At 48.5% G+C, this 24,648-nt stretch overlaps 2 protein-coding genes across 6 annotated transcripts in view; both read left to right on the top strand.

Moving 5' to 3' along the window:
* The window catches only part of dock11 (dedicator of cytokinesis 11), a 54,957-nt gene extending 43,479 nt beyond the window's left edge, over window positions 1–11,478 (top strand). For 2 of the 4 annotated variants that reach the window (XM_086198056.1, XM_086198055.1), the window contains 8 exons: window positions 140–262; window positions 1,109–1,222; window positions 2,780–2,926; window positions 3,294–3,504; window positions 4,176–4,366; window positions 4,540–4,640; window positions 5,033–5,171; window positions 10,184–11,478. In XM_086198056.1, coding sequence (XP_086054182.1) covers window positions 140–262; window positions 1,109–1,222; window positions 2,780–2,926; window positions 3,294–3,504; window positions 4,176–4,366; window positions 4,540–4,640; window positions 5,033–5,171; window positions 10,184–10,273 — 1,116 coding nt within the window. In that variant the 3' untranslated portion in view covers window positions 10,274–11,478. Of the gene's footprint in view, window positions 1–139; window positions 263–1,108; window positions 1,223–2,779; window positions 2,927–3,293; window positions 3,505–4,175; window positions 4,367–4,539; window positions 4,641–5,032; window positions 5,172–7,279; window positions 7,296–8,115; window positions 8,132–10,183 lie in introns of all 4 variants that reach the window. The other 2 variants (XM_086198057.1, XM_086198058.1) reach the window with 2 other exon arrangements.
* A 654-nt stretch (window positions 11,479–12,132) lies between these two features.
* LOC147238434 (interleukin-13 receptor subunit alpha-1-like) lies at window positions 12,133–24,425 on the top strand. 2 transcript variants are annotated; one of them, XM_086197895.1, is made up of 10 exons: window positions 12,133–12,382; window positions 15,392–15,558; window positions 16,414–16,576; window positions 17,118–17,211; window positions 17,466–17,620; window positions 18,707–18,831; window positions 19,755–19,890; window positions 21,755–21,857; window positions 23,102–23,183; window positions 23,254–24,425. In XM_086197895.1, exons 1-10 carry the CDS (start codon window positions 12,310–12,312, stop codon window positions 23,344–23,346), a joined length of 1,191 nt encoding a protein of 396 aa, XP_086054021.1. In that variant the 5' UTR covers window positions 12,133–12,309; the 3' UTR covers window positions 23,347–24,425. The 2 variants fall into 2 exon arrangements, with proteins under 2 accessions (XP_086054021.1, XP_086054022.1); XM_086197896.1 differs by lacking the exon at window positions 21,755–21,857.
* The last annotated feature ends 223 nt before the right edge of the window (window positions 24,426–24,648 follow it).

The raw sequence follows: 24,648 nt of genomic DNA, 5'->3' as shown, positions 1-24,648 counted from the left end.
ACACATCGACTCAGGTGTCAAAGCCAACCGTGAGATCGTGCCCAGACACAATGGAACCCTCCTTCCTAGCTTGTTGCTCATCTTACAACTTGAGCCTATAAATGTTGTCAGTGTCTTCTTCCTTCTTTAACCCTTCTAGGAAGTTTTGGTGGAGCATCTTGAAGTCTGTGCGGAGGCTCTGTGGAAAGCCGAACGCTATGAGCTCATCACGCACATCGCCAAACTCATTATCCCCATCTACGAGAAGCGCCACGAGTACGAGGTACCCCAGCAGAACCCTCACAGACGCTCTAGAAACAGGACTTGGGTTTGTTGATCTGTCCAGCGTAGGAATGTTACCTCATCTCACGCTTCATCTCATTTTGTTTACTATAAGAAGCACGTTGCTTCACTTCACGTGCTGTCCTCAGTTAGTCCCCACACACCAGTGGACCAGGATCAGGTCCATTTACACAACGAGAGGATGGCACAGCCGTGCAGCCGACTGTGGAACCGGGAGACTCTCAGAGTCTGAGCACAATCACTGGAATACAGACATGTCCATGTGCTCACGTGTGCTTGGAGCTCCCGTTGGTGACCCATGACCTCAGATCAGGCTTCTGCCTGAAAACACTCCTGCTCACCTTAAGACGAGGGAGCCGGGCGTTCAGCAGTAAAAGTCACTTCTGGGTTGTAGTACTATATGGTCAACTTCGTATTTACACCCATTGCCTGATCCCTTACAGCGTGTAATTGTACTTTGATCCAGGTTTAAGCTTCTTTGAGCCAATCACGTCATCAAGTGTGTCAGCATAGGAGTAGAAATGTTCTTATCACAGCAGACGTGCAGCAGCCAGATAGGACTTTGTTATCACAACACTGTTTTATCACTTCTCAGTTTGCTAGCTGGCTCCACTTACTGCGTGGACTTTCTCCTGTTGTTGTGTCTAGTTTCCACTCGCAGCGCCACTGGTTGCTCATTGTGCGCTCACTTGTATAGGACTTTGTATTTGTCCCTTGTGGTGTAATGGTCGTAGCTTGTGCAGTAACTGGTTGTGTCAGCTGGCCTGCGTCCTCCAAGTGCTTGAGTTAACTGTCACGCTGATGCTATCTCTCCTTCTCCCTCCAGAAACTCAGCCGACTGTACGACACACTGCACAGAGCCTACAATAAGATCATGGAGGTGATCCAATCAGGCCGCAGGCTGCTGGGAACCTACTTCAGGGTGGCCTTCTATGGACAGGTGATGCTGATTCCCTTCTCTCATCGCACCGTAAGAGTTACAACCAGCACACAAAGAAGGTCTGCTGTGTGTGTGTAAACAGACTTTGGTAAATGGATATTTAATTGACTTGGGTGTGGTGATGGAGCAGCCATGAGTCCTGATTACACGGATGCCGTGCAGGCTGTTCTTCCATTAAAGGAATGATTGACATATTTACAAGAAACCGATCCTCGTTACCTCGTGGTAACCTTGAGGAAACAGAACTTTTTATCTCTTCATGTCTAATTTGAGCTGCCTAGTTGTTGAGAACCACATCAGACCGCCATGTAGCCTGAAGCCCCCCTGGACTGAAAAAAATACACCACGACGTCACCATGATGGCGAGTCGTTGATGACCTCGTTTTTTAGTTTTGGGTGAACTGTCCCGTTAACAGCTTCCACGTGCGTCATCGTCAGGGGTGTCGTGGATTCCTAACTGGCTGATTTTCAGAGTCGAAGAATTTGCCCTGCGCTCACTCCTGCCAGGGGAAGCAGCAGAGTGCAGCAGTCTGGACTTGGACCGCTGCCAGCGGCTGCGGAGCAGCACCAAGCATTAAGATATTTGGTTTCAGAGCTGAAAGCGCCATATAAGGCTGTGTCCATCAACAGTATCTAACATCTCCAACGTGCAGCCGTGCGTTTCCCAGTTGTTGTTTCTCTGTGTGATAATGAATTTTTCCCCACAGTCATGACTCACTACTTTTTGTGTTGTCAAGTGTTTCCCTCCATCACAGAAAACAATCACACGGACGACCTCGTGCTCTTGAGACGTGGAGGTTGATAAAAGCTTGCGAGTACGGCCGCTCGGCTCCAGTACGCGTCCTCCTGGTTGACAGCAAAAATCATAACCTGCTTTTATTTTTAATTTTTCAACCAAAAAATGGTTGCAGGAAGTACAAAATCCACCATACGTTTACGGGTGTGACCCTAGGGGCTCCGTAAAATTGAGACGCCGCCTTTCAAGAAGGTGAAATTGTGACATCGTGAGCTGTTTGGGGCTCTTTTTCAGAGGAATTTGTAATTTCGTGGGCCAGAATGTAAGAGAAAGTGTGTCCGGTTGGTAAACGGGTTTTGTCGTTCAACCAACGCAAACAGCTGGAGGCGCGTTGGACCCTCCCTCAGCAAACATCGGGCTGCATCGATGCTGGATTAAGGCGTCAGGAATGACTCTGGAAGCTGAGGGGGTTCTTTTAACCTTTCTGTTATTTCTGCTGTTCTCCTTGTTCTTTTCTTCTTCAGTGAATTTTCATTTCAGTCTGGGTTTATAGTGATCTGCTCTCCGGCTGTGCTTTTCAGGGTTGTTTTAAAAATTTCTACGTGATATATCGAAGTTACTGTGAAATGTCCAGCGTGTTTGACGTTGATAACCTAAAGAGGAGTGGGATCGATATGTGCCAAGGACGCCTCCTGTTTTCACGTGGAGAACATGTCCCTTCATCCTTTGTGACTGAGTGTTTAGATACGTCCTTCTCTCGCTGCCCCTCAGCTGGACCCCTCCATCATCTCTGTAACTGCCTGCATGTGTATTTTGTGCAGGGCTTCTTTGAGGAGGAGGATGGGAAGGAGTACATTTACAAGGAGCCCAAACTAACAGGCCTGTCAGAAATCTCCCAGCGGCTGATGACACTTTACGGGGAAAAGTTTGGGCCAGAAAACGTCAAGATCATTCAGGACTCGAGCAAGGTGGAGTAGATGAATGGAGGGACGGAAAGTGTGGGAGTGGTTTCTCTCAGATGTTCTTCTTCCTGACTTGGCCTGACAAATGGAAACGTTTCAGTTGAAATGTGGTTAGAGATGAAAATAGGTCCTTAAGCTCCTGTGATTATTGGCTAAAACGAATTAGTCAATCACAATGTGGGAAGCGTCCCATTTGGTTTCTCCACATACTTGTTCCAATGTGCTGTGCTGCCTCTGCTGAAGGAGGCGAGTGGAGGAAGGAACTGTTTGATCGGTGACCAGGCTCAGTAGCTCTCGCTTGTTTTCGGAGGGCATTTTCTTTATTCTCATTAATCTCGTTTAGCCCCACTCAGGACGTTTTTGCCTCCCACAGGTGAACCCTAAAGAGCTGGACCCAAAGTTCGCCTACGTTCAGGTGACCTTTGTCAAGCCCTACTTTGAGGAGAAGGAGGCACCAGAGAAGAAGACGGACTTCGAGAAGTGCCACAACATCAACCGCTTTGTCTTCGAGACGCCGTACACACTGTCAGGCAAAAAGCACGGCGGGGTGGAGGAGCAGTGCAAGAGGAGGACCGTGCTCACAAGTACACCAGACTCACCACACACAAGCGGCTTTTGTGCCTGAATTCAACACAACAAGCACAGTTGCAGTGTCAATGTCTACATCACATGAAAAGCTACACTTTCATCAACATGGGAGTTCTGAAAAATGAGGAAAGATGTGTGTTTATCTCATGTTTCAAATCCGTTCTTTGGGATTTTAGTCTGCGCATCGACAGTACAAATCAGTCAAACCCTACACTCATACTTTTACTGCTCTCTCTCTCTCTCTCTTTCCTGGGTTTGACTCATTTGTTCAAATCCAGGAAACGTTGCCAATCAGGGAACTTCAGTGTCTTGTTGTTGTGGGCACAAATGGGCCCAGGAGACACGAGGAGTCAGACAGGAACAGCCAGCTCTCTGGCCTCGTTCACACTGCCAGCCCGAATCCCATCAAAGCCACGTAACTCCCAATCAGATCATCCTCTGATATCGACCGTCTCAAGATTTGTAGATTGGCACTGATAAGCTGGTGATGTGTGCACACTACAAATGTGCTATGATCAACAGTAAATAACAGTGTGGACAGAAAAAGATCCATCGGCTCACAAACTGCTCTTTGCCATTTCTGCCGCGCCCCAATAACACGTGGGTGTGGAGAGAATTCCTGCTTTATTCACACATCAACCGGTGTCGCCTGCTCTTTTGCTTCAAGCTGCCAACACGTTCCCATACGTGAAGAAGCGTGTGGAGGTGGTCGGGGAGAAGCAGGTGGAGCTTAAGCCGGTGGACGTGGCCATCGATGAGATGAAGGCGCGGACGGCTGAGCTGACCAAGCTTTGCTCCAGCCAAGAGGTGGACATGATCCAGCTGCAGCTCAAGCTGCAGGGCTGCGTCTCTGTGCAGGTAACATGAACGCTGACAGCGCGCATGCTCGTGTAAACATGAGGGAGGACATTTTTCAGAGGCTCCCCAGAGGAGTGAAGGCACAGGAGCAGTGAGTCATGAGAAAGCTGGATACTGTTTCCAGCACTCAAAGTCTGATGACAGCAAACCAGTAGAGGCCTGTTTCGTTGCAGGTGAATGCAGGTCCCATGGCCTACGCCAGGGCATTCCTGGATGACAGCAAATCCAACCAGTCTGGCAGCAAGAAAGTTAAAGACCTCAAGGACATTTTCAGGTAAAGCTCCACCTCGTAAGCTGGGCTGCCTGGTTTTGCTCGGTTATTCTGTGCGTTCGTGCCGGGTGATGGAGATCAGCACTGGAACCTCGCAGTGGTGCTTGCCCGTGACTGCTCCTCCAGCTGGGACTTTCACTTAAATTTCTATTTTTTAAATAAACTTTATCGAAGGTTCTGGAAAATTTTCGCCCTCTGTCCATCTTCAAGATGGAAATGCCTGCTGAGTAATTCAACAACAACATACAGAAATAGTCAGGCTCCTGACTTGAGCCCAGCCCCTCTGAGCGTTTGCCTTTCATGCCTTAAATAACGAGACTCCTTAACTCTGCTTCTCTGGTCAAAGTCTGACCTCGAAGTCTAGTTTCAGCTCCTCCCTTATTTTGAACTTGCAGGCGCTTCGTGCAGGCCTGCAGCATGGCTCTGGACATAAACGAGCGTCTGATCAAGGAGGACCAGTTTGAGTACCACGAGGGTCTGAAGGCCAACTTCAAAGACATGGTGAAGGAGCTGTCTGACATCATCCACGAACAGGTAATCTGACCGCACCGGGCCAAGTGGCCACACCCACTTATTGTGCAGGTGTCTGAGGAATGCCTGGAATGGCCTAGATGTGGAACTGAGAGGTTGGCCTCACCTGCTGAGCGAGAGGACATTTGCATGACATGAAGATGTGTTATTAACCGTTCTGAGTCGAGCCAAAGCTCCCGGCGACCCGGTCAGCAGCTCAGGAACTTCTTCCTGGTGTCGGCGACTGTGGTTGCTGATCCCGTCCCTGTCACCTCTGCTGTACTGAGCTCAAGCGCGTAGCTATTTTACAGATGAAAGTGCATGTTGAGGTCGGCGAGTGTCGCGACCCTTCAAGCTGTTACGTAAGGATGCGGTTATGAGAGCAGAGGTTCTCTCTGGTGGGCTCTTAGGGAGCCGAGTCTCAGGAAGAAGACATTTTAATGACGTTAACTTCAATTATAAGCCATGTGTGGAATGTACCAACTGATGCACGACACCATCCCAGGTCCCACCTACTGTCCCAGATAGGAAGCTGAATGAATTTGATGGGTTACATTTATTATTCACTAATGTAGCTTCAAACGCAGCAAATTGAAGTATAATGCACCGCAGTTTACTTTCATGAACATCCTGGAGTGCCTGAAGTCAGACCAGGGTGGAGTTCCTGTAAAAAAACCCAGTGAACCTGCGTGAACTTCAGTTGTGGTCAAACATCACTTGAAGGGAAAGCACTTAGAGAGCAGCTTCAGCTTTCTGCAAGAGATGAATCATCAATTCTTTGATTACTCACCATCATAAAGATCCTCCACCTTTTATCTGTCTTGGTGAGTGCGTTCCATGATGGGCTACCCTTCCGGCGTCGTCATCTTGCCTTCAAAATAAAAGCAGCAGTGTCAGGGTTGGCTTCGGGGTTCTTATTCTTAAAAATTCTGATCAGAAATCAAGTGCTTCTGTGGTTAGCTAGTTTCTAGTGGCTAAGCTAACGTCCCTCTGTCGACTGGCCCTCTGCTGCTTCCATTACTGTTACCTGAGCCTCCCACTACCACCTGGAATGTCCTGGTCTCGTCACTGGTTTCATCGTGACTCTCCGCTCTGTTTTAAATCCATTAGCGCAGACCTTTTTGGCACGTTTTATTTGTTGTGGATGAAATATTTATATCATTAAACTTGAATGTATCGATTGGCAAGAAGCAGCGGATACGTTGCCGTTCCCGGCTACCATACGCTAAAGATGATTTGTATAAAGTTTCTTTCTTTCCGTGAGCATTCGATCCTCCTCCAGTACTGAATGCAAACACTTGAGCTGAAAACATGACTCATGCCCCTCCCTCCCTTCTAGTCCTACTTCACCGTCATGGAACCTAAGTGAAAGGAACCTTGTACATGGAAAAGCACTTTTAGAACATGTTTGTGGGTCAGTGTGTTCAGTGGACCTCAATTTACATGTGAAACCTGAGGGATTACGTGGAATATTTAAGGGTCACATGTTGAAACTGAGGGATTCACATGTTAAAATTGATGGATTTCTTGTTGAAATTGTGGGATTAAATGCGGTTCTGTGGGATTACATGTTAAAAATGTGGGATTACATGCGGTTCTGAGGGATTACATGTGGTTTTGAGGAATTACATGTTAAAATTGTGGGATCACGTGGTTCTGAGGGATTACATGTTGAAATTGTGGGATCACATGTGGTTCTGAGGGATTACATGTTGAAATTGTGGGCTCACATGTGGTTCTGAGGGATTACATGTTGAAATTGTGGGCTGACATGTGGTTCTGAGGGATTACATGTTGAAACGGAGTCATTTAAATGTGAAAATGAAACCACATGCAAATTCTTAGAAGGTCAGGAAGCAGTCCCCCGGTGTTTAACAAGAAACAGCAGAACATGAGGACTGTCAATCCTCGTGAGTCCAGACAGAAAAACATCCGAGGACAGAAGTTACAAGAAAGTCAGCAAAAAAGAGGAAGTTTGGTAAGGTGAGGTCACAGATGTGGTCACACATCTGTTTCAGTACTGTAAGAGCAGCCATGTAAAAGATGTTTCACATTGTGTCTGAATATCATTGTGACTGCTCTGATGTCATCTAACTATAACCTGATTTTTCTCTCCAATGTGCTGCCTTAAGCTCTAAGGAAAAACAGGTAATGTGAATATTCAGTGGGTCAAAGTTTTGTGCCAAACAGTTCTCACTTTGCGGATAGATTCCTCTTGGTTTTAACTGTTTATGTGAAACCTGAGGGATTTCATGCGGATTTCGAGGATTACAAATTGAGATTGACAGATTACATGTAAAACCTGAGGGGTTACATGTTAAAAATGGGCAAGTACATGCTGAATTTGTTGGATTTACATGTGGATTTGGGGGATAACATGTCAAACCTGAAGGAGAACATGTTCAATCTGGGGAAATTTCATGTTGGAATTGAGGGATAACATGTGAAACCTCAGGGATTACATGTTTAAATTGAGGGATTACATGTTAAAACTGATTTATTTACGTGTGAAACTGAGGGCTCACGTGTAAAATCACACGCACACTCTTAGAGGGTCAGCAAACATTCATGTTAAACAAGAAACAGCAGAACATGAGGACTGTCAATCCTCGTGAGTCCAGAGAGAAAAACATCTGAGGAAAGAAGTTACAGGAAAGTCAGCAAAAAGAGGAAGTTTGCTAACGTGTGGTCACAGATGTGGTCACAGATGTTTCCACACTGTTTCAGTACTGTAAGAGCAGCCATGTAAAAGATGTTTCTCATTGTGTCTGAATATCATTTTAAGAGTCATTTTACCGTCAGACCAGACGTGTTCCCACTGCAGCTCCACAGTACTGTGTAGTACTTGTACTCCTCCTCCTCCAGGCTGTATCACAGCAGTTCCGGGGTTTAAATGTGATTTTACTGTGACTGCTCTGATGTCATCTAACTATCATCTGATTTTTCTCTCCCAATGTGCTGCCCTAAGCTCTAAGGAAAAACAGGTAACGTGAATATTCGGTGGGTCAAAGTTTTGTCCTTCAAAAAAAACCAAACGTATTCACATTTTACGGTTCGGATGTTGTTTGCTGGACAAGACAGAGCTTGATCGTGAAAGGAGAGAGAGAGGGGAAACAGGCGAGGAAAGGGTGAAACAAAAAGGCGTGCAAAGCGAAAGATCGTCAGATTAAAAATTCCTCCGATTAAAAAATTGTCCTGCTTCAGTCACCCTGTTTGACCACAATGACCGACAGTACACAATCGACTTGTACCAACAGCTGAAGGCGCTCCTCAACTGTCAGTCAACCAGTGGCAACAATTTGCGTCGAGATTAACCCTGGAGTCGGTGGTTGGGTTGGTGACTCTTTAAAGACCGTAGGTCGCTCCTTGTCAGTGTTTGGCTCTGGATAAACTTTTATTTCCTGGAATGAAATTAAATGAAGGATTGATCATTTTTGTGTAAGAGAGTCGCTGACCAATCGAGTGGTACAGAAATTAATTCTAAAAGCTGGAAACAATTTGTTGAAGATCGGGTTCCCTCATCTCAGAGTCTGGGATTTTTGAATGTGTTGTTGGTAAAAGCCAAAAAGAGATGAGTGGGGAAGACTAGTTTATGATAGTTTAGTAGTAGTTGAGCTCAGTTCTTGATCGACTGCTGCGTCCTCTGTGTTTGGAGACTTGGTCCGGTGGTAAACTAGCCAGGAACGTTCTGCACCTGTGGGAGGAATTTTTGGAGAAAACCCGTGAAATCTTGCTCCCCTGGAACCCGCAGCATGGCTCATCGTCTAACTTGGAGCGCGGTGGCTTTTTCTGATTGGTCAGAACCACAAACGTTGCAGTGAAGAACTCCTCAGAGAACGACGAACACGCGGAGGCAGCGTCTTACGGCTGTTTTCCCAGATGTGAGGTGGGACATCAGACACTTTGCTCCCTCTCCTGATGCACGTGTGTGGAATAAAATCCCGTTTGGTAAATAACAACTGGATCCTTCTCAATGTGGTGTGATACGATGGTGGACCTCTGGAGACCTGTTGATCTCCAGGTTCCGTGGACTGTTTTGCACTTGTGTCCTTTGATTTCTACTGTTTGATTCGTCTGAAGTGACTCACCCAATCTGAGGCTAAAAGTAGTCCTGTGCCTGTGTAGTGAAGTGCTAGCATGCACCATCAGCAGTTAATTGTTCATCTGATACGTGCCAAGTCTGACTAAATGAGCGTCAGGTCAGCTCAGGAACAGCGGGCGTAGGAAGACACCCTGTTAATGTATTTCTTGAGGTGGTTTTGTTGTGACTTGTACTTGTGGAGGTGCTGACAGTGACAGAACACTTGTTCTGTCCAGGCCCAGATGCAGGGTCCTTTGTGGTTCCCTCAAAACTTTTAACCAATAGTCAACATATTGAAGTATTTTACAGTTTCGCAAGCTCAAAAACAGCATTGATCTCGTCAAAGTCACGCGTGACTTCCTGCTTGGTCTTGATCAAATATCTTATCTTACCAAAGATGTGCTGAAATGTGACATGAAAGAAGGTTTTACTGCTTCTGGTCACATTTTTGCTGTCTCACTGGTTGGTTTCCTTTTTCTAACGTATGGTGTCAAACCTCAGCAGCGCGGCTGGAGGCTGTAATTCACCCTGTACGAACCCGAAGCTCCTCAGTGCCTCCGCCTCCACTTGCATGGCCGCATCTGCTCCTGCTGTAGCAACAACTGCTCGCCTGGAATGAACACAAGAGAGCATGAGTGTAAACAGACCTGCGGCGACCTCAAATGCTGCTGCGCTCAGGGACACGTCTATATTATATAAGAGAAGAGTTACGTTACAAATAAGATTGATAGAAGTTTGATGTGCACCTCACACACACCCACCCACACACACAGCAGCATCTACATTCATCACACTCACGTTGGACGCAGCAGCTGCAGCTGCATGAATGGTTCGAAGACTTAAGTCCTTGTAGAACAAACTTTGGCATGTCCTCAGAGGGACCTTTGCCCTCACAGCTGTTTGTTTGTCGTGTCAAACGTGTCACGTCTTCCTCCTGCTGTGTGTTTTCATCCAGATCTACCAGGAGGATCTGATGCGCTCGCTGTTACAAAACTCCCTCCATGTTTTCCGTGCCATCAGCGGGACATCCAGCGACCTGGGCTGACCTCCTTCCACCCGCCGCCGCCATTTCTCTTCAGGCAGTGTATATCCTGTTACCTTCAGGATGTGAGATGGAGGGGAATGGTGTCTCTCACTCTGCTTGCCAAGTTAAACCACAAGAAGATGCCATTAGGCTGTCTCCTCTGCATCTGCTGGATGAGCACTCAAGATTCAGGGTGCAGTTTTCTACAATGTCAGCCTGTTGAATGGAGGTTGCATCGCACTCTTTTCTGCCTCGTCCTCGGCCCTCTCTCCAGGAGATACTGTAGTAAAGCCATTGTGTCCCCATCGGATCTATGCAGGACGCCTCGCTCCTTCCTCGTTTCACTACTCGACTTTTAGAAGACAGCAGCGTGTTTGCAGAGGTTCTTCAGAGCAGGTTAGCAGTGGTTGGTTCTCTCCCAACAGGCCAGTGCAGCCAAGGATGAGTGTTTACATGCCAGCGCTTCATTCCAGCCTGCTGAGCAGCGGGACGCCTCTCAACGTAGCAGGTCCCAATGAGCGCCCCCGCCGCCGCACCAGCGCCTTCCTCAAGTCACAAATGTAAATGCTGTGCCAATCAGGTCTTAAAGTTAAAAAAAACAAACAGATCTCAGGGTTTCATAAAAAGGTTCCTGATACATGGAGGTCATTTCTCAGTAAGAAAAACAGTCAAAGTAACAAACGATGTCACGGAAGCCATGGAAAGATCAGGATCACAATCTGGGCGGTTAAACTGCATCTTGAACAAAAACTGCATTTGGCTCGTTTTCTAGCTCGTAGACGTTCAAACCCATTGAAGCATCTGAGGACGGGAAAAACTGACGCAGCACTGTGATAATTTTTACTGGAGCTGAGTGAGTTTGTGTGGAGATCCAAACACTGTGGCGAGGTTCTAGTGCCTTTGTGCTCTGAGAAGATCCCACTGCAGAAGAACCACCACATGCTGCTTTATTCACAGTATTTCACAAGTGCTACACTGAAATTAGCAGGTAGATAGGAGTAATATTTAAGCAGATGTACATAATTTGTCATGCTGTAAATTTAATTCTGTATTATCCATGTATGTTTGTATGTACTGTATGTATGTATTTATATCTGTGACATGTTGGACTCTTGTTCTGTCAAACATGTCTTAGCAGAGAGATTTTTTTATTGCATTGTAAAAAGAGGTGCAGCTGCTTGTCCAACTTACCTTGTGAAGTCTTTTTCCAATAAAAAATTTGAAAAACTCAACTCCAACTGTCAGTCAAAGTTACAGTGGGTCAGTCAAGGCCTTCAGGCCTCTGTGTGTCCCCAAAAACCTCCATCCGCCCCTGCTGCCTCTGTCAGAGTAGAGCAGGGGTAGAACCTCCCTCCTAGTAGAGCAGGGGTAGAACCTCCCTCCTAATAGATCAGGTGTAGAACCTCCCTCCTGGTAGAACCTCCCTCCTAATAGATCAGGTGTAGAACCTCCCTCCTGGTAGAACCTCCCTCCTAATAGATCAGGTGTAGAACCTCCCTCCTGGTAGAACCTCCCTCCTAATAGATCAGGTGTAGAACCTCCCTCCTGGTAGAACCTCCCTCCTAATAGATCAGGTGTAGAACCTCCCTCCTAATAGATCAGGTGTAGAACCTCCCTCCTAATAGAGCAGGGGTAGAACCTCCCTCTATCTATCTATCTATCTATCTATCTATCTATCCATCCATCCTGGACTCATGTTTTCTTTTAACTCTGGTGGTCAAAAGGTTTTCTTATCTCTTAGATGTTCCACATTTCCGATAAGTTCTCATTTTCCTCCCACACTCTCTCTCTCTCTCCCTCCCCCTCTCTCTCTCCCTCCCTCTCTCTCTCTCTCTCTCTCCCTCTCCCTCCCCTCTCACCTACACGTACACGCACACTCCGCCCCGCGGTCTCCGGGTGTCTTCTGCTGCTGCTGGAGCGCGGTGGCATTCTCTCTGCAGTGTTCGGTTGTTACCGAAGTGAAAGTTGTTATTTTGTGTTAAACTTTTTTACCGGATACCGGGAGACTTCGGAGAGGCTCGAGGGACTCGCCGCCCCCCAGGAGCCTGACACGCATCATGAGTTCTACTCGGGATTTATTGACTTTTTTGATGAGCGCCTCGGTGATCGCGGGCTCCTCCCGCCAGACCGGTAAGGAACCCTCCCGATGCTCTGGGCCAACGGCTCCAGAACAACGTTCAATTAATGACGCACTTTCAGACGCAACACAGGTGCTGCCCCCCCCCCCCTACACACACACACACACACACACACACACACACACACACACACACACACACACACACACACACACACACACACAGTTCATTTTTGGTGGTTGTTTCTTCAGAGGCGCTGATCTGCCTCTAGATTTTCGTCATGTTGGGTAAAGGTCGGTTTCTACGCCGTTTTTGTCGCGTCTTCATTACTGTCATGATTCCTGTTGTTGTGTGACATCTGTGTCCAACTGAAAGAAGAGAATAAAAAACATAATAGGGTCTTAGCCTGAAGTACCTTCAGGCTCAGGCCTAATTAAAGCCGCAAGCAGCGTTATTAGGGCCTGAGCCCCCGTTCGGCCTGCGGCCGAGTCCTTGACACTGGCCTGAATCCAATGGTGTCTTGGTCAAATCCCTGGGCCTTGTAGTTTAGGAGTTAGAAGCCTGAGTCTGATCAGAGAGTGAGAGCAGAGCTGAGAGCTGGCCCTTTAAGAACCCCTCCCCCACTGCTCTGTCTTTGATCTGTGCTAGAGTGAGAGCAGAGCTGAGAGCTGGCCCTTTAAGAACCCCTCCCCCACTGCTCTGTCTTTGATCTGTGCTAGAGTGAGAGCAGAGCTGAGAGCTGGCCCTTTAAGAACCCCTCCCCCACTGCTCTGTCTTTGATCTATGCTAGAGTGAGAGCAGAGCTGAGAGCTGGCCCTTTAAGAACCCCTCCCCCACTGCTCTGTCTTTGATCTGTGCTAGAGTGAGATCAGAGCTGAGAGCTGGCCCTTTAAGAACCCCTCCCCCACTGCTCTGTCTTTGATCTGTGCTAGAGTGAGAGCAGAGCTGAGAGCTGGCCCTTTAAGAACCCCTCCCCCACTGCTCTGTCTTTGATCTGTGCTAGAGTGAGATCAGAGCTGAGAGCTGGCCCTTTAAGAACCCCTCCCCCACTGCTCTGTCTTTGATCTGTGCTAGAGTGAGAGCAGAGCTGAGAGCTGGCCCTTTAAGAACCCCTCCCCCACTGCTCTGTCTTTGATCTGTGCTAGAGTGAGAGCAGAGCTGAGAGCTGGCCCTTTAAGAACCCCTCCCCACTGCTCTGTCTCTGATCTGTGCTAGAGTGAGAGCAGAGCTGAGAGCTGGCCCTTTAAGAACCCCTCCCCCACTGCTCTGTCTTTGATCTGTGCTAGAGTGAGATCAGAGCTGAGAGCTGGCCCTTTAAGAACCCCTCCCCCACTGCTCTGTCTCTGATCTGTGCTGGAGAGAGAGCAGAGCTGAGAGCTGGCCCTTTAAGAACCCCTCCCCCACTGCTCTGTCTCTGATCTGTGCTAGAGTGAGAGCAGAGCTGAGAGCTGGCCCTTTAAGAACCCCTCCCCCACTGCTCTGTCTTTGATCTGTGCTAGAGTGAGATCAGAGCTGAGAGCTGGCCCTTTAAGAACCCCTCCCCCACTGCTCTGTCTCTGATCTGTGCTAGAGTGGAGAGCAGAGCTGAGAGCTGGCCCTTTAAGAACCCCTCCCCACTGCTCTGTCTTTGATCTGTGCTAGAGTGAGATCAGAGCTGAGAGCTGGCCCTTTAAGAACCCCTCCCCCACTGCTCTGTCTTTGATCTGTGCTGGAGTGGAGAGAGAGGAGGAGCACCAGGATTGGAGTGTGCAAAAGAGGAAGAAGTCGGCATACGTTGGTCAAGAGGGACACATAATACCATATTTTTGTAGGGGTTTTTGTCAGGAATGCAGTGGTGTGTTTGTTAAAGCTGTGGGATGGATGGTGTAGATGTGAGAAGAGTTTCTTTGACAGTATGTACCCTGAGAGGACACAAAGATTTTTTAAGAGCAGAGTTGTGTGATTAATGTGTGACAGTTTGGAAGCGATAGCATTAATGGCCTAGGAGGAGATAGATTTTGTTCAGGGAGTATAAAAAGTCCTGATTTTGACAGTTTTGTCCAATTTGTGGACATTCAGTTGTAGAGAGGTGAGGGGTCAGAGTGTAGGAATTGTTGGTCTTGATGAGACGAGTCCCACGGTGTTGGTCCCATGTTTGTGGGACTTTCGTGGGAGTAGTTATAGCGCTCTAAATTATAAAAAATTATCTTTTAGTTGTGTTGCTCCCTAGGTGGCGCTATAGACTTTTGTGGTGTTTTTGTTTTTGATTAGTGAATGTTGAGACAGACCGGACAATTGTGCCGAATATCAGCGAATTTCATGCATGTTCAGGGGGTGAAATTAGATGATGCTCATAATGCGCGCGCTCATTGACAGCAAGAACAGTCTAGTACCAGGTTTTGAATGGTGTGGATGTGAAAACCGGCTCCAGGCCGTCTGGCCTAGCTGCCTCATGGGGGGGGGGGGGGGGGGGGCTGGAACACTGTTTCGTGTGTGTTTGTAGTGTTTTTAGTGCTGCTAATGTGTAAACATAATGGGGTCTTCGCCTGAAGTACCTTCAGGCTCAGGCCCTAATGAACGTGTGTGTGTGTGTGTGTGTGATGTACGGTGCATGTGTCATCTGAACGGTCCGGTGATGGGCCATCAGAACTCAGGATTGGATGCAGGATATTTGTGGTTTTTGGACGAGAGTCAATATTGCCTGATAAAAGCGAGTTGCTCTGACGCCTGTCAGCTCCTCTGCTGGTGGGACGATGGCAGGAAGGCTTGAGGGCTCCTGGCTGCTCCTCTGAGCTGGTGGTACACCAACATGCAGCAGTTGCAGGTGCATTCACACTGAATCCACCAGGATCTCCTAACAGATGAGGTTATTGCACCACCTTTTATTCAGGCAGTGTCATGGACGCCCTGCACATGTCCAAAGACCATACTTCCTTTGATAGTTCTTCTTTATCTCCCATCCAGGGGAATTATGGCCAGTGGATTATGACTCACTCAGTAAAGAGACTCTTCGTTCCTAGTTGCACCACGGGAGGGGCTGAGCTTCAGGTTTCATGGGCTCCTGTCTGCTTGGGTCACGCAGGTTCCTGGGACCCTCTTCCTCCAGGACGCCTCCCTCCGCCCACAAACCTCATCTATAAGTGTCCGGACGCCTTCACCATCAACGTGTCCTGGACCAGGCCCAGCAGTCTGCCGGACCACTGCGAGGTCGCGTACGAGTACCGGTTGGACAGGGACACTCCAGGCAATGTAGGAACCATGATGAACTGGGTTTCCAGGGGAAGGGTTTGAGTGATGCTGCGATGTGAGCCGAGGAGTCCTTGCAAAGCGTCAGTGACACCAGTAGCCACCAGTAACACACAGCAGAGTCCAGGCAGCCCACTGGCGTCACTCCTCACCAGGCTGGGAACTGTGGGCGTTAGGGAGGGCAGTCGTACGGTGCTGAGTTACCGTTAACACAGGAAATCCAAAAAAAATCAAGATTCTCTTACTTTTATCGATTCATCCCAGAGCTGGAAAAAGACAAACAAATCCCTGTTCTACAGTGTGGCAGGAATGCAGACCCATGGAGCCCCAGAGGGGACATGGAAAGAAAAAATACTTTATACTGTACTTCATACACTGCTGCAAGTATTTTTATATTATTATTATTACTATTATTATTACTGTTACACCACGTTGTTCATTTTGTCTCCCCCGCACCTTAGAAATCATCCTTTATGTCTGGAAATATTTCTAAGACTGGCAGAAAAAAATGCCTGGTTTTCCTTTTTCTCGTCCAGTCTGGGGACGAACCTCCTGATCAGTTCCCTCCATCCAGACGCCGCTTCCTCTCAAAATCATGATGCGTTCAACCGTCTGTGACGTTTGACGCACAGATATAACAGCAGCAGCAGCAGCGGAACCTCCCGTTGGCTCCATTACTCCAACAGTTCTGACCCGTTACATCACGACAGGAAAGTGTGTGTGTGTGTACCGGCTCCTGTTACTAATTTAAACCCATTAAATCTTAGCTCTCTTCTGGTTGTTTAAACATTTCTGACCTGTTTCATCTTCCTACTCCACGCCGAGGCACAACTCCAAGTGTTCATGTGCTTCTTTCAGTCTTGGACGCGCACCATCTGGAGGAATTTCACTGACTACTATTTAACAGATGAGTTGGCTTCTTCCTTGAGGTACGTCGTCCACACGGTGGGCATAAACCACTGCGAGGGGAGCAGCAGCGAACCTGTCATCGTGAGCGTCAATGTGATGGATTTGGTACCAGGTGAGAACCAGGAAATAACCATGATGTCATCTTCAGCTTGTCTATTCCGCTCCCCGGCTCTCAGGGTTGCCCAAAGTTGGGCTCGTGGGTTAAATTCGACCCCCCATGAGGTCCAGTTTAGTAGTAACCATTTCAATATGCTCTCCACACCCACCAGGAACAGACTCACGCAGCTCATTCACAAGGCCAGCAAGATCATTGGCCTCCCCACCAGCCAGCTTGTAACGTGTCTGAGTTTTGTGTTGATGTCGTCCAAGGTCATTTACTGCCACCGCCTGGTGGAGGTTGTGTCCGGGTCTTCTGTGTTCTTGAGTTGTTTGGAAAGTGGGAACAGTTTTCCTTACGAGGACCAATAAATGTACTCTGAAATCTGAATCTGACCAGACAACTGCCAGCAGGGGGTAGTGGGCCCTGAGAAGGAGTGAGAATTGCTGTCATAGTTCTAGGGGGCGCTGTGGAGGCGCTTTTGCTCATCGATGCAAATGAGAGATTTTGAGCCTGTTGAATCTTGATTGACACCTTTTGCCTTTGTGCTTCACAGCTACACTGGTGAAGGACTTCAACTGTTTCCTCGGGGTTGATTATATGAACTGTTCCTGGATCCCGCTGGCTCCTAACCTGACTCTGTCCTACAGGTGAGAGGATGAGGCGTAACGGGACCATTGTCAGAACCGTCTTTTATCTCACCGTGTCAGTTTGGAAAGTCTCTCTTCTAGTTCCTGTAAAGGCATCAGTACTGGACGTTTTCCCACCCCGTCTCTGTTTACGTCCGTCGTTTATTTACTCACGATTGGCCATCAGCAGTGTGCAGCGAGCGTCACCTTTCTTTAATCCTGTGCTGTGTTCGTGTGGATATTTGTGGCTCATCATCGGTGTTTTGTGAGCTCAGGAGTTGCGGCCGCTCGAAAGAACTGAGGGACACTGTGTGCAAGCAGCCTTACACCAGCGGAAGCAGGAGCGGCTGCCACCTGAGCGGAGTCATGACGGACCTCTGCATACTGGTGCGAACGGAAGGAGAAAAGAGCACCTTCAGACCGTCACTTGGTTGGTGTGACCTCTTATTATTATGCACAAACATGTTGTGGGAAAAATACTGTGATGGAGTCTGATGCTGGACGCCCACTGCAGGGAGATCAGGGTCTGAGCTGATCCTCCTGACAGTTGCAGAGATGTTCGCCACTCCAGGCTGGCTCACTCCTACGTGTGTTGAGCTCCTCGAGACATTTTTGTCACCCCTACATCTGTTCTTTGTGACTTGAGAATGTCAGCCATGTGTATTTAACCTGAAGCTAATGGCGCTACCGACTCCTAACAGCAGCAGAAATGTTCAGAAACATCAGCAGGTGCTCAGTAATCCACAGGCATGGTTAGAGGCAGCACGAGTGGAGCCGAATGCTCCAGCTGGTCACAGGCGACTCTACCGTGAAGGAGCACTGAACCAGAGACATTGCTGTTAGTTTGCTTTCAGCTCCATCAAAGTGTTTGTGGATTACTGAGTACAAGAAGATGTGGTTTGTATTCAGTGTTGTAAACTGTCCCGTCTTCGCTTGGACGTCCTGTCTACTGTCCCCGTCCATGTCCTGTATTCAGTCACGACCGAATTTCTCTCTCGGCTTCATAGGCAGCATGAAGAGGTGGCTTCTGGTACCCGAGCTTCGAACCTTTTCTTAAGAGCGATGGATCTGGGAGTCCCCCTCAGAGAAAGGAGTGAGGAGGGACGAAAGAGAAATCGGATTTCACCCACTTGAGGGAGTTGGCCACCCTCGTAACTTCGCACCGATGCACGCTGTACTGCCAACGCGCGTTTTTAGACAGTATTGTTTGACTCTTGTGAACAGCAACAAAAAACACTGTTTTTAAGTGTCACTGTTAGCTAGTACACGGTACTACTGTGTAGAAGTACTAGAATATCAGTGAAGAACCCTCCCTATCCTCCCGAGCATTCTTACGTCCAGACCCGTTTTTTTTGTTGCGCCGTGTCGGTCTCTGGTTTGTCACGCGAGGCTCAATCATCTTAACCAGTAGATCCTGCTGTGAATCCCAGATCTTCCTGAGTGGGCATGCTGGGGATTCAAGGGAAGAACGTCTTCAAAGAAGTAAGTGTTGGCTGCTTTCTTCCCATCTTCTCAGTGATAAACTCACCAAAGCTGAGCATTGAGGAAGGAAACAACCTGATGCTGAGGTGGACGCCTCCGGAGGTCGGGCAGCAGTGTACTTGGATCTATGAGCTCTGCTACAAAAACTGCGTGGAGGAGGTAAGTTGTCCTATTAATCCTGGCAAGACTTGAGTGGAATCAGCTGCTGATTTCTGCAGGAAGTTTGTTCCCCTTTAGATCTAACAAACATCCAACATGTGCTCATGGATCCCTCATCTACAGGCCCACAGCCCCTCCTCCACCAGCGCCTCCTCACAGCTGCTGGCCATCAGACTCTTCTACAAACAATTAATCCCAAAATAGGAGAGAAGGGTCTTGACATCACACCCCAAAAATTAGTCAGCTATGAGAATTTAATAAACAGACATAAATCAAAGCAAGCAGCCATATCAAGGCAGTTCATGAGATTTAAGCAGCGCAGAGGGACGAGGTGATGCTCAAACAATGACATTAAAATCCCACACGGATCTCGTCACATGAACGACACCATGTAGAACAGATGTGTGTCACGGGGTTCTGCTGGTGGTGCTCTGGCTGGTTTGGGATCTGCCGGGTCCTCATCCTGCTGCACTGCACTGTCAACATTTACAGTTTCACTCTCCAGGCGGTTGGTCTGTAGATTTATGAAAGACTCCAAGAGCGTTGTTGTCCAAACCCCTGAATCGAGACCACATCACAACAGAGACCGCAGTGTACCAGGACCAAGACAACACCAGGACCGGAGCCAGGAGATGGTCTCATAGGGTCCCAGTGCGGCATTTACAGCAGTGCAAGTTTCTCTGCTATGAATCTCGTTGGTTTGTGGAACCAAAAGTAATTACAGGCTAATTAGCGGACATCTTCCTCCCAACCGCTTCTACTCAGCTCAGACGTAATGAGTCCAGTAATTAGTTGTATTTTTCTTACCTAGTGTTTTGGAGACCTCTTCCACAGCGCTACCATATAACCTCGGTGCCACAAAGTATCCCTCCGAATAATCACAGTTATCATTTGACCACATCAGTGTCTTTCCTTGTTTCCAGAAGTGCCTCAACCACACTACTAACAAGGCTGATGTGCCCTACGACACAAGCTGCCAGTACAAGTTCTGGTCCCGGGCCATGACCGGCAGCGACTGTCCTCTGATTCACAGCAACTTCAGCGGAGCTCTGATTTACCGTGAGTTTACGAAGGTCACCGACGTAACGCTGCAATTCAGGATCCATGTTAAGATCATCCAGAAGTCCTGTTGAGATTATTTCAGTCAAATGTGCAACACAACATTTCTCCCACAACTGGGAGAAAAATGTATGATGCATTTAAGAATGTTTTTAATTGCTGTTTTAAATCATCCACTGGTCAGATTTCATTTCACGCCAGGCTGCTGCTTTTTGTTTGGCGATATTTTTGCAGAATATAGTGTTTAAAATTCAGGGTGTTTAAGAAGTTGATATCAATTTTTTCAATGTTCTTTCATATCTTTACTGTGCAGTCAAACAGAGTTTTCATCCAAACTTGTGCTTTGACTTAATTAAACATAGTTTTAACTTTATTTGAATTATTTAACTTGACAGTTGAAGGTTTTGTTGCCTTTCCTAGTTTGGCTCTAAACAGAGCAAATAAAACTCCTCCCCCCACTGACCCCGGGATGTGGTCTGGTCAAATCCCTGCTGGAGGTGGGAGGTGAAGATCATCCTGACAGGTTCTTACACCAGATGTTCCCAGCGAACCCTCACTACTCGTTTGGGCCTGCCGGGTCTGCGCGGCGTCTTCCCCTGCCACCTGATCCAACTCACCACCAGATGGTGATCAGTTGACAGCTCAGCTCCTCTCTTCACCCGAGTGTCCACAACATACGGTCACAGGTCAAATGATACGACTGTAAAATCGATCATGACCTACGACCTAGGATGTCCTGGTGCCACGTGCACCGGTGGACATCCTTATGTTTGGACATGGTGTCAGTTATGGACAAACAGAAGTCCAATAACTGCACACCACTCTGGTTCAGGTTGGGCCTGCCGTTCCTCCCAATCATGCCCCTCCAGGTCACGCTGTCATTGCCCACGTGAGCGTTGAATTCCCCCAGTAGGACAATGTAGACCCCAGTCGGGGTGCCATCCAGCACCCTTCCCAAGGACCCCAAAAAGGGTGGGTCCTCTGAACTGGTGTTTGGTGCATAAACACAGACAACAGTCAGGACCCGGTCCCCAACCCGAAGGCGCAGGAAAGCAACCCTTTAGTCCACCGGGGTAAACCCCAGTGTGTAGGCAGAGAGTCTGGGGGCGATCAAAAAGCTCACCCGGGCCCTCCGCCTCTCACCTGGAGCAACTCCAGTGAAGGAGAGAGTCCAACCCCTCTCAAGGACTTGGGTTCTGGACCCGGAGCTATGTGTCGATGTGAGGCTGACTATATCTAGCTGGTAACGCTCAACCTCTTCCACCAGTTCCGGCTCCTTCCCCTCGAGAGAGGCGACATTCCATGTCCCAAAAGCCAGCTTCCAAGTCTGGGGATCAGACAGCCAAGGCCCCTGCCTCGTTTGCTGCCCAAACCACAATGCGCTGGACTTTTCCAGTTCCTCCTGCAGGTGGTGGGTCCATGGAGGGACGAGTCCATGTAGCCATTTCAGGCTAGGCCTGGCCAGACCGCATGGGTTAAGGCCCGACCACCAGGCGCTGGCCAATGGGCCCCTACCCCCAGGGCTGGCTCCTGGGCAGGGCCCCAGTAACCCTCCAGGCTGGATACACAGACTCCTAGTTCTTCTTTCCATGAAGGGTCTTTTATGTCAGTATTTATAGTTTTGCTCTTCACGTATTGTGTTTATTTCTGTGCTACCACACGTTTGTGTGCATTTCAAAGGTTTTGTCGCCCCTCAGTGGTCATATGAAGAACTGCGTCAGATGGCACTGCACCCTGCTTCTCTAGGATCTACTTAGCAGGGAGGATTTTTAGATTAATCAGTTCAGGTGTTTAAGATAAAAGATGAAGTGACTCAGGAGCTTGAGTCCAGAACCAGGATGAGATCAATGTTGTGTCTTTGCAGCTGAGACGGTCGAGCCAGCTGACTGGTCGCTGACCGTGGTGGCAGTGGTCATCCCCATCATTCTGTCCATCAGCGTCATCTTGTCCTGCTACTGCTTCAGGAGGTACGTGTCAATAAACGGGCCCCAGAACTCACTCCCGTGCTTCTCTGGGTAGAGAAGATGCAGCTTGAGGTGCATTCGGTCAAAAATAGACGAGGTTGCTTTTTTAGGTGGAAACACAACGAGGTGATGAGCTGCGGTGTTTCTGGTGAGGTCACAGTGGGAAGCAGGATTTCAGGTGTGGCACTGAGAAGCTCTCACGATTGTAAAAGTTGTTTAGGCGCCAAGCAGCAGGCCTCCCTGCATGCTCATTCAAGCCTCTGCAGATGATCCAGAATGCAGCAGCACGTCTGGTCTTCAACCAGCCCAAAAGGGCACATGTCACCCCGCTGCTGGTTTCTCTTCACTGGCTTCCAGTGGCAGCCAGGATCAAATTCAAGGCACTTCTCTTGGCTCACAAAACAGTCACAAGAACGGCTCCAGCCTACCTGGAATCCCTGATCCAGGTCTACTCTCCTTCTCGCCCACTACGCTCTGCATGCCAAAGATGCCTGGTGCTTCCAGCCCAGCGCTGCTCCAAATCTCTAGCCAGACTCTTCACTTCTGTTGTTCCCAAATGGTGGAACGAACTACTGAACTCTGTGCGTTCTGCTGAGTCCCTTTCTACTTTTAAGAGACAATTGAAGACTCAATTGTTCAGAGAGCACCGAGGCACTGAACCTGACTCTTCTCCTCATTGTCCTGTGGGGTAGAATAAGTCAGAGGGTCCAAGACCCAGCACTTAGTGATTATGTAGCACTAACTGGGTTGTGTGATGTTGTATGTTTGTCGGGGGGGGGGGGGCAACACTTCTTCTGCCACTAGATGGCAGTACCTGTGACCAAATCACAACTGAAGCACTTCTGCGCTTCCTATGGGTTTTTCCTTCAGTCTGAATTCTTGCTTGTGTTGAACGTCGCTTTGGACAAAAGCGTCTGCTAAATGAAATTGTAGAATTGTAGAAGTAGCTTTTATTGTTTCCTCTCCTGCACTGATGCAAATGTCAGCTAGATGGCGCCACACCTTCTGCTACTGCACCCACCACGCTACTACAACACACTCCCAGTCTGCCTTTGAGCGAGGTTGCTGGCAGCAGCTGGAGGCGGGAAGTCACACACATGTAGTCAACAGGAAATGACCTGGAGGCCTCTGAGGCGTCACATTCCTCTGATCTGACCTCACATACTGTCTCCGATACGCCAGTGCTACAGCTTCTGTTTGTTGTATTCTCTGGTCAACTTTGTTGCTGTTGTTTTGTGTGTGTGCAGGCACAGCGCCATCATCTGCCCCGTCATCCCGGATCCTTCAGCTATATTCAAGGGAATGATGCATGGAGGCAGAGAACTGAAGGTAGGAGGTGAAGGTGTGTCCTCTCGACTGGCGTTGACCAGAAACACTCACTCACACTTGTGTCTCTCAGACTCCATCAGAGGCCTTTTACATCCTTGACCCAGAGCCTGTTGAGACCTTCGAGATCACACCTGCGGCTGAAAACTTGCAGCAGAACTCATGACACATACAAGTTTGAGGAACCCTCTGCTGCTGCGCTCCTGGACCTCCACTCAGGGCTTATCCACCTGGAACGTTTACAGAATTCCACAGCAGAGACACGGAGAGGCTTCGTTTCTCTGACCAGTAGACGCTTGTAGCTTCTAGCCTGTCTGTCCGTATGATCAGGCTCTGCTACACCTGCTCGATAAACACCTGAGTACAACCCTCACCTCAGGAGCCAGGTGACACTTTTTTCAGCTGCTGTTCAGGTTCTGAGGAGCATAAAGAGGATCAGGAAACAGGACAAGAATGCTTGCCATGTTGGTACGGAGGAGGAGGAAGAAGGTGGGACGTGTGATCGGGTCTGCAGGTTCCACAGATCTGACCGTCGCGGCGGCAGCGTGGCGACAGGCAGCAGGTGACGCCTCCATGGTGGGAAGACTTAGATGCTCTCTGACTCTTAGACCCTCTGATGAAAGAACTCCCACCTGAGCACACTGACTGTGAATAGAAAGGAGAGTAATACAGGATGTGTGTGTGTGTGTGTGTGTGTGTGTGTGTGTGTCCGTTCCAGGAAAAGACACCCAAACTGTCTTAAGTTATCATGTAAATTATGGGCAGAGGGAAGTCAGTGGTTACATTTTGCTGAGCTGCTTTCATGAGCATGTTGGACGTTGTCACTCTGAGCTGTCAGTCACCACACCTGTTGGCATGCATGAACTTTACGTCTGAATTTACGTTGTTAGCTTTGTTGTAGGAGAGAATTTTGTTTTCTAATGTTGAAATGCAGAGCAGAGACGGTCACCCCCCCCCCCCACCACCACCACCACCATGCTGGGAAATTACTGAAACACAACACACACACAGGGTACATTTGTCCTCATTAATCAGGAAATATTAGCTTTGCATGACCTCTGGAAGTGCTGCATTGTTTGCGTCTTCTGGGGGTGGAGTGAGGGTTCGGTGACACTTCCTGGACTCCAAAGCTCCGTGAGCGCTGCTGATGCTGGACTCCAGAGGCTGAGCAGCTGCTCTCTGTTTATTTATGTGTTCCCTGGAACTCTGACCGTGATTTGTTCTTGAAAATAAAAATTAAACATTATTTTCAACATGTTCTCATTAAACGCAGTCGTGTGTGAGACCTGCTGGGCCTCTGTGGGCTCAGAGGCAAGAACACCGAGGGAGAGGGAGTGAAGCCAACGTGCGCGCAGGTGATGTGTCCACTGCTGACGTGCACGTCTGCTTCGACTTACAGTAGGAGTTGGGCATGTCACTGCAGGCTTAGACATCACTTCCTCCTGCTGTCAGTGACAGATGCAAGCCC

This window comes from Aulostomus chinensis, chromosome 24 (assembly GCF_037954235.1).
Source record: "Aulostomus chinensis isolate RoL2024-O1b breed Wild chromosome 24, RoL_Achi_v1.0, whole genome shotgun sequence".
NCBI classification, from domain to species: domain Eukaryota; kingdom Metazoa; phylum Chordata; class Actinopteri; order Syngnathiformes; family Aulostomidae; genus Aulostomus; species Aulostomus chinensis.
This window is presented reverse-complemented; position numbering and strand designations above follow the sequence as displayed.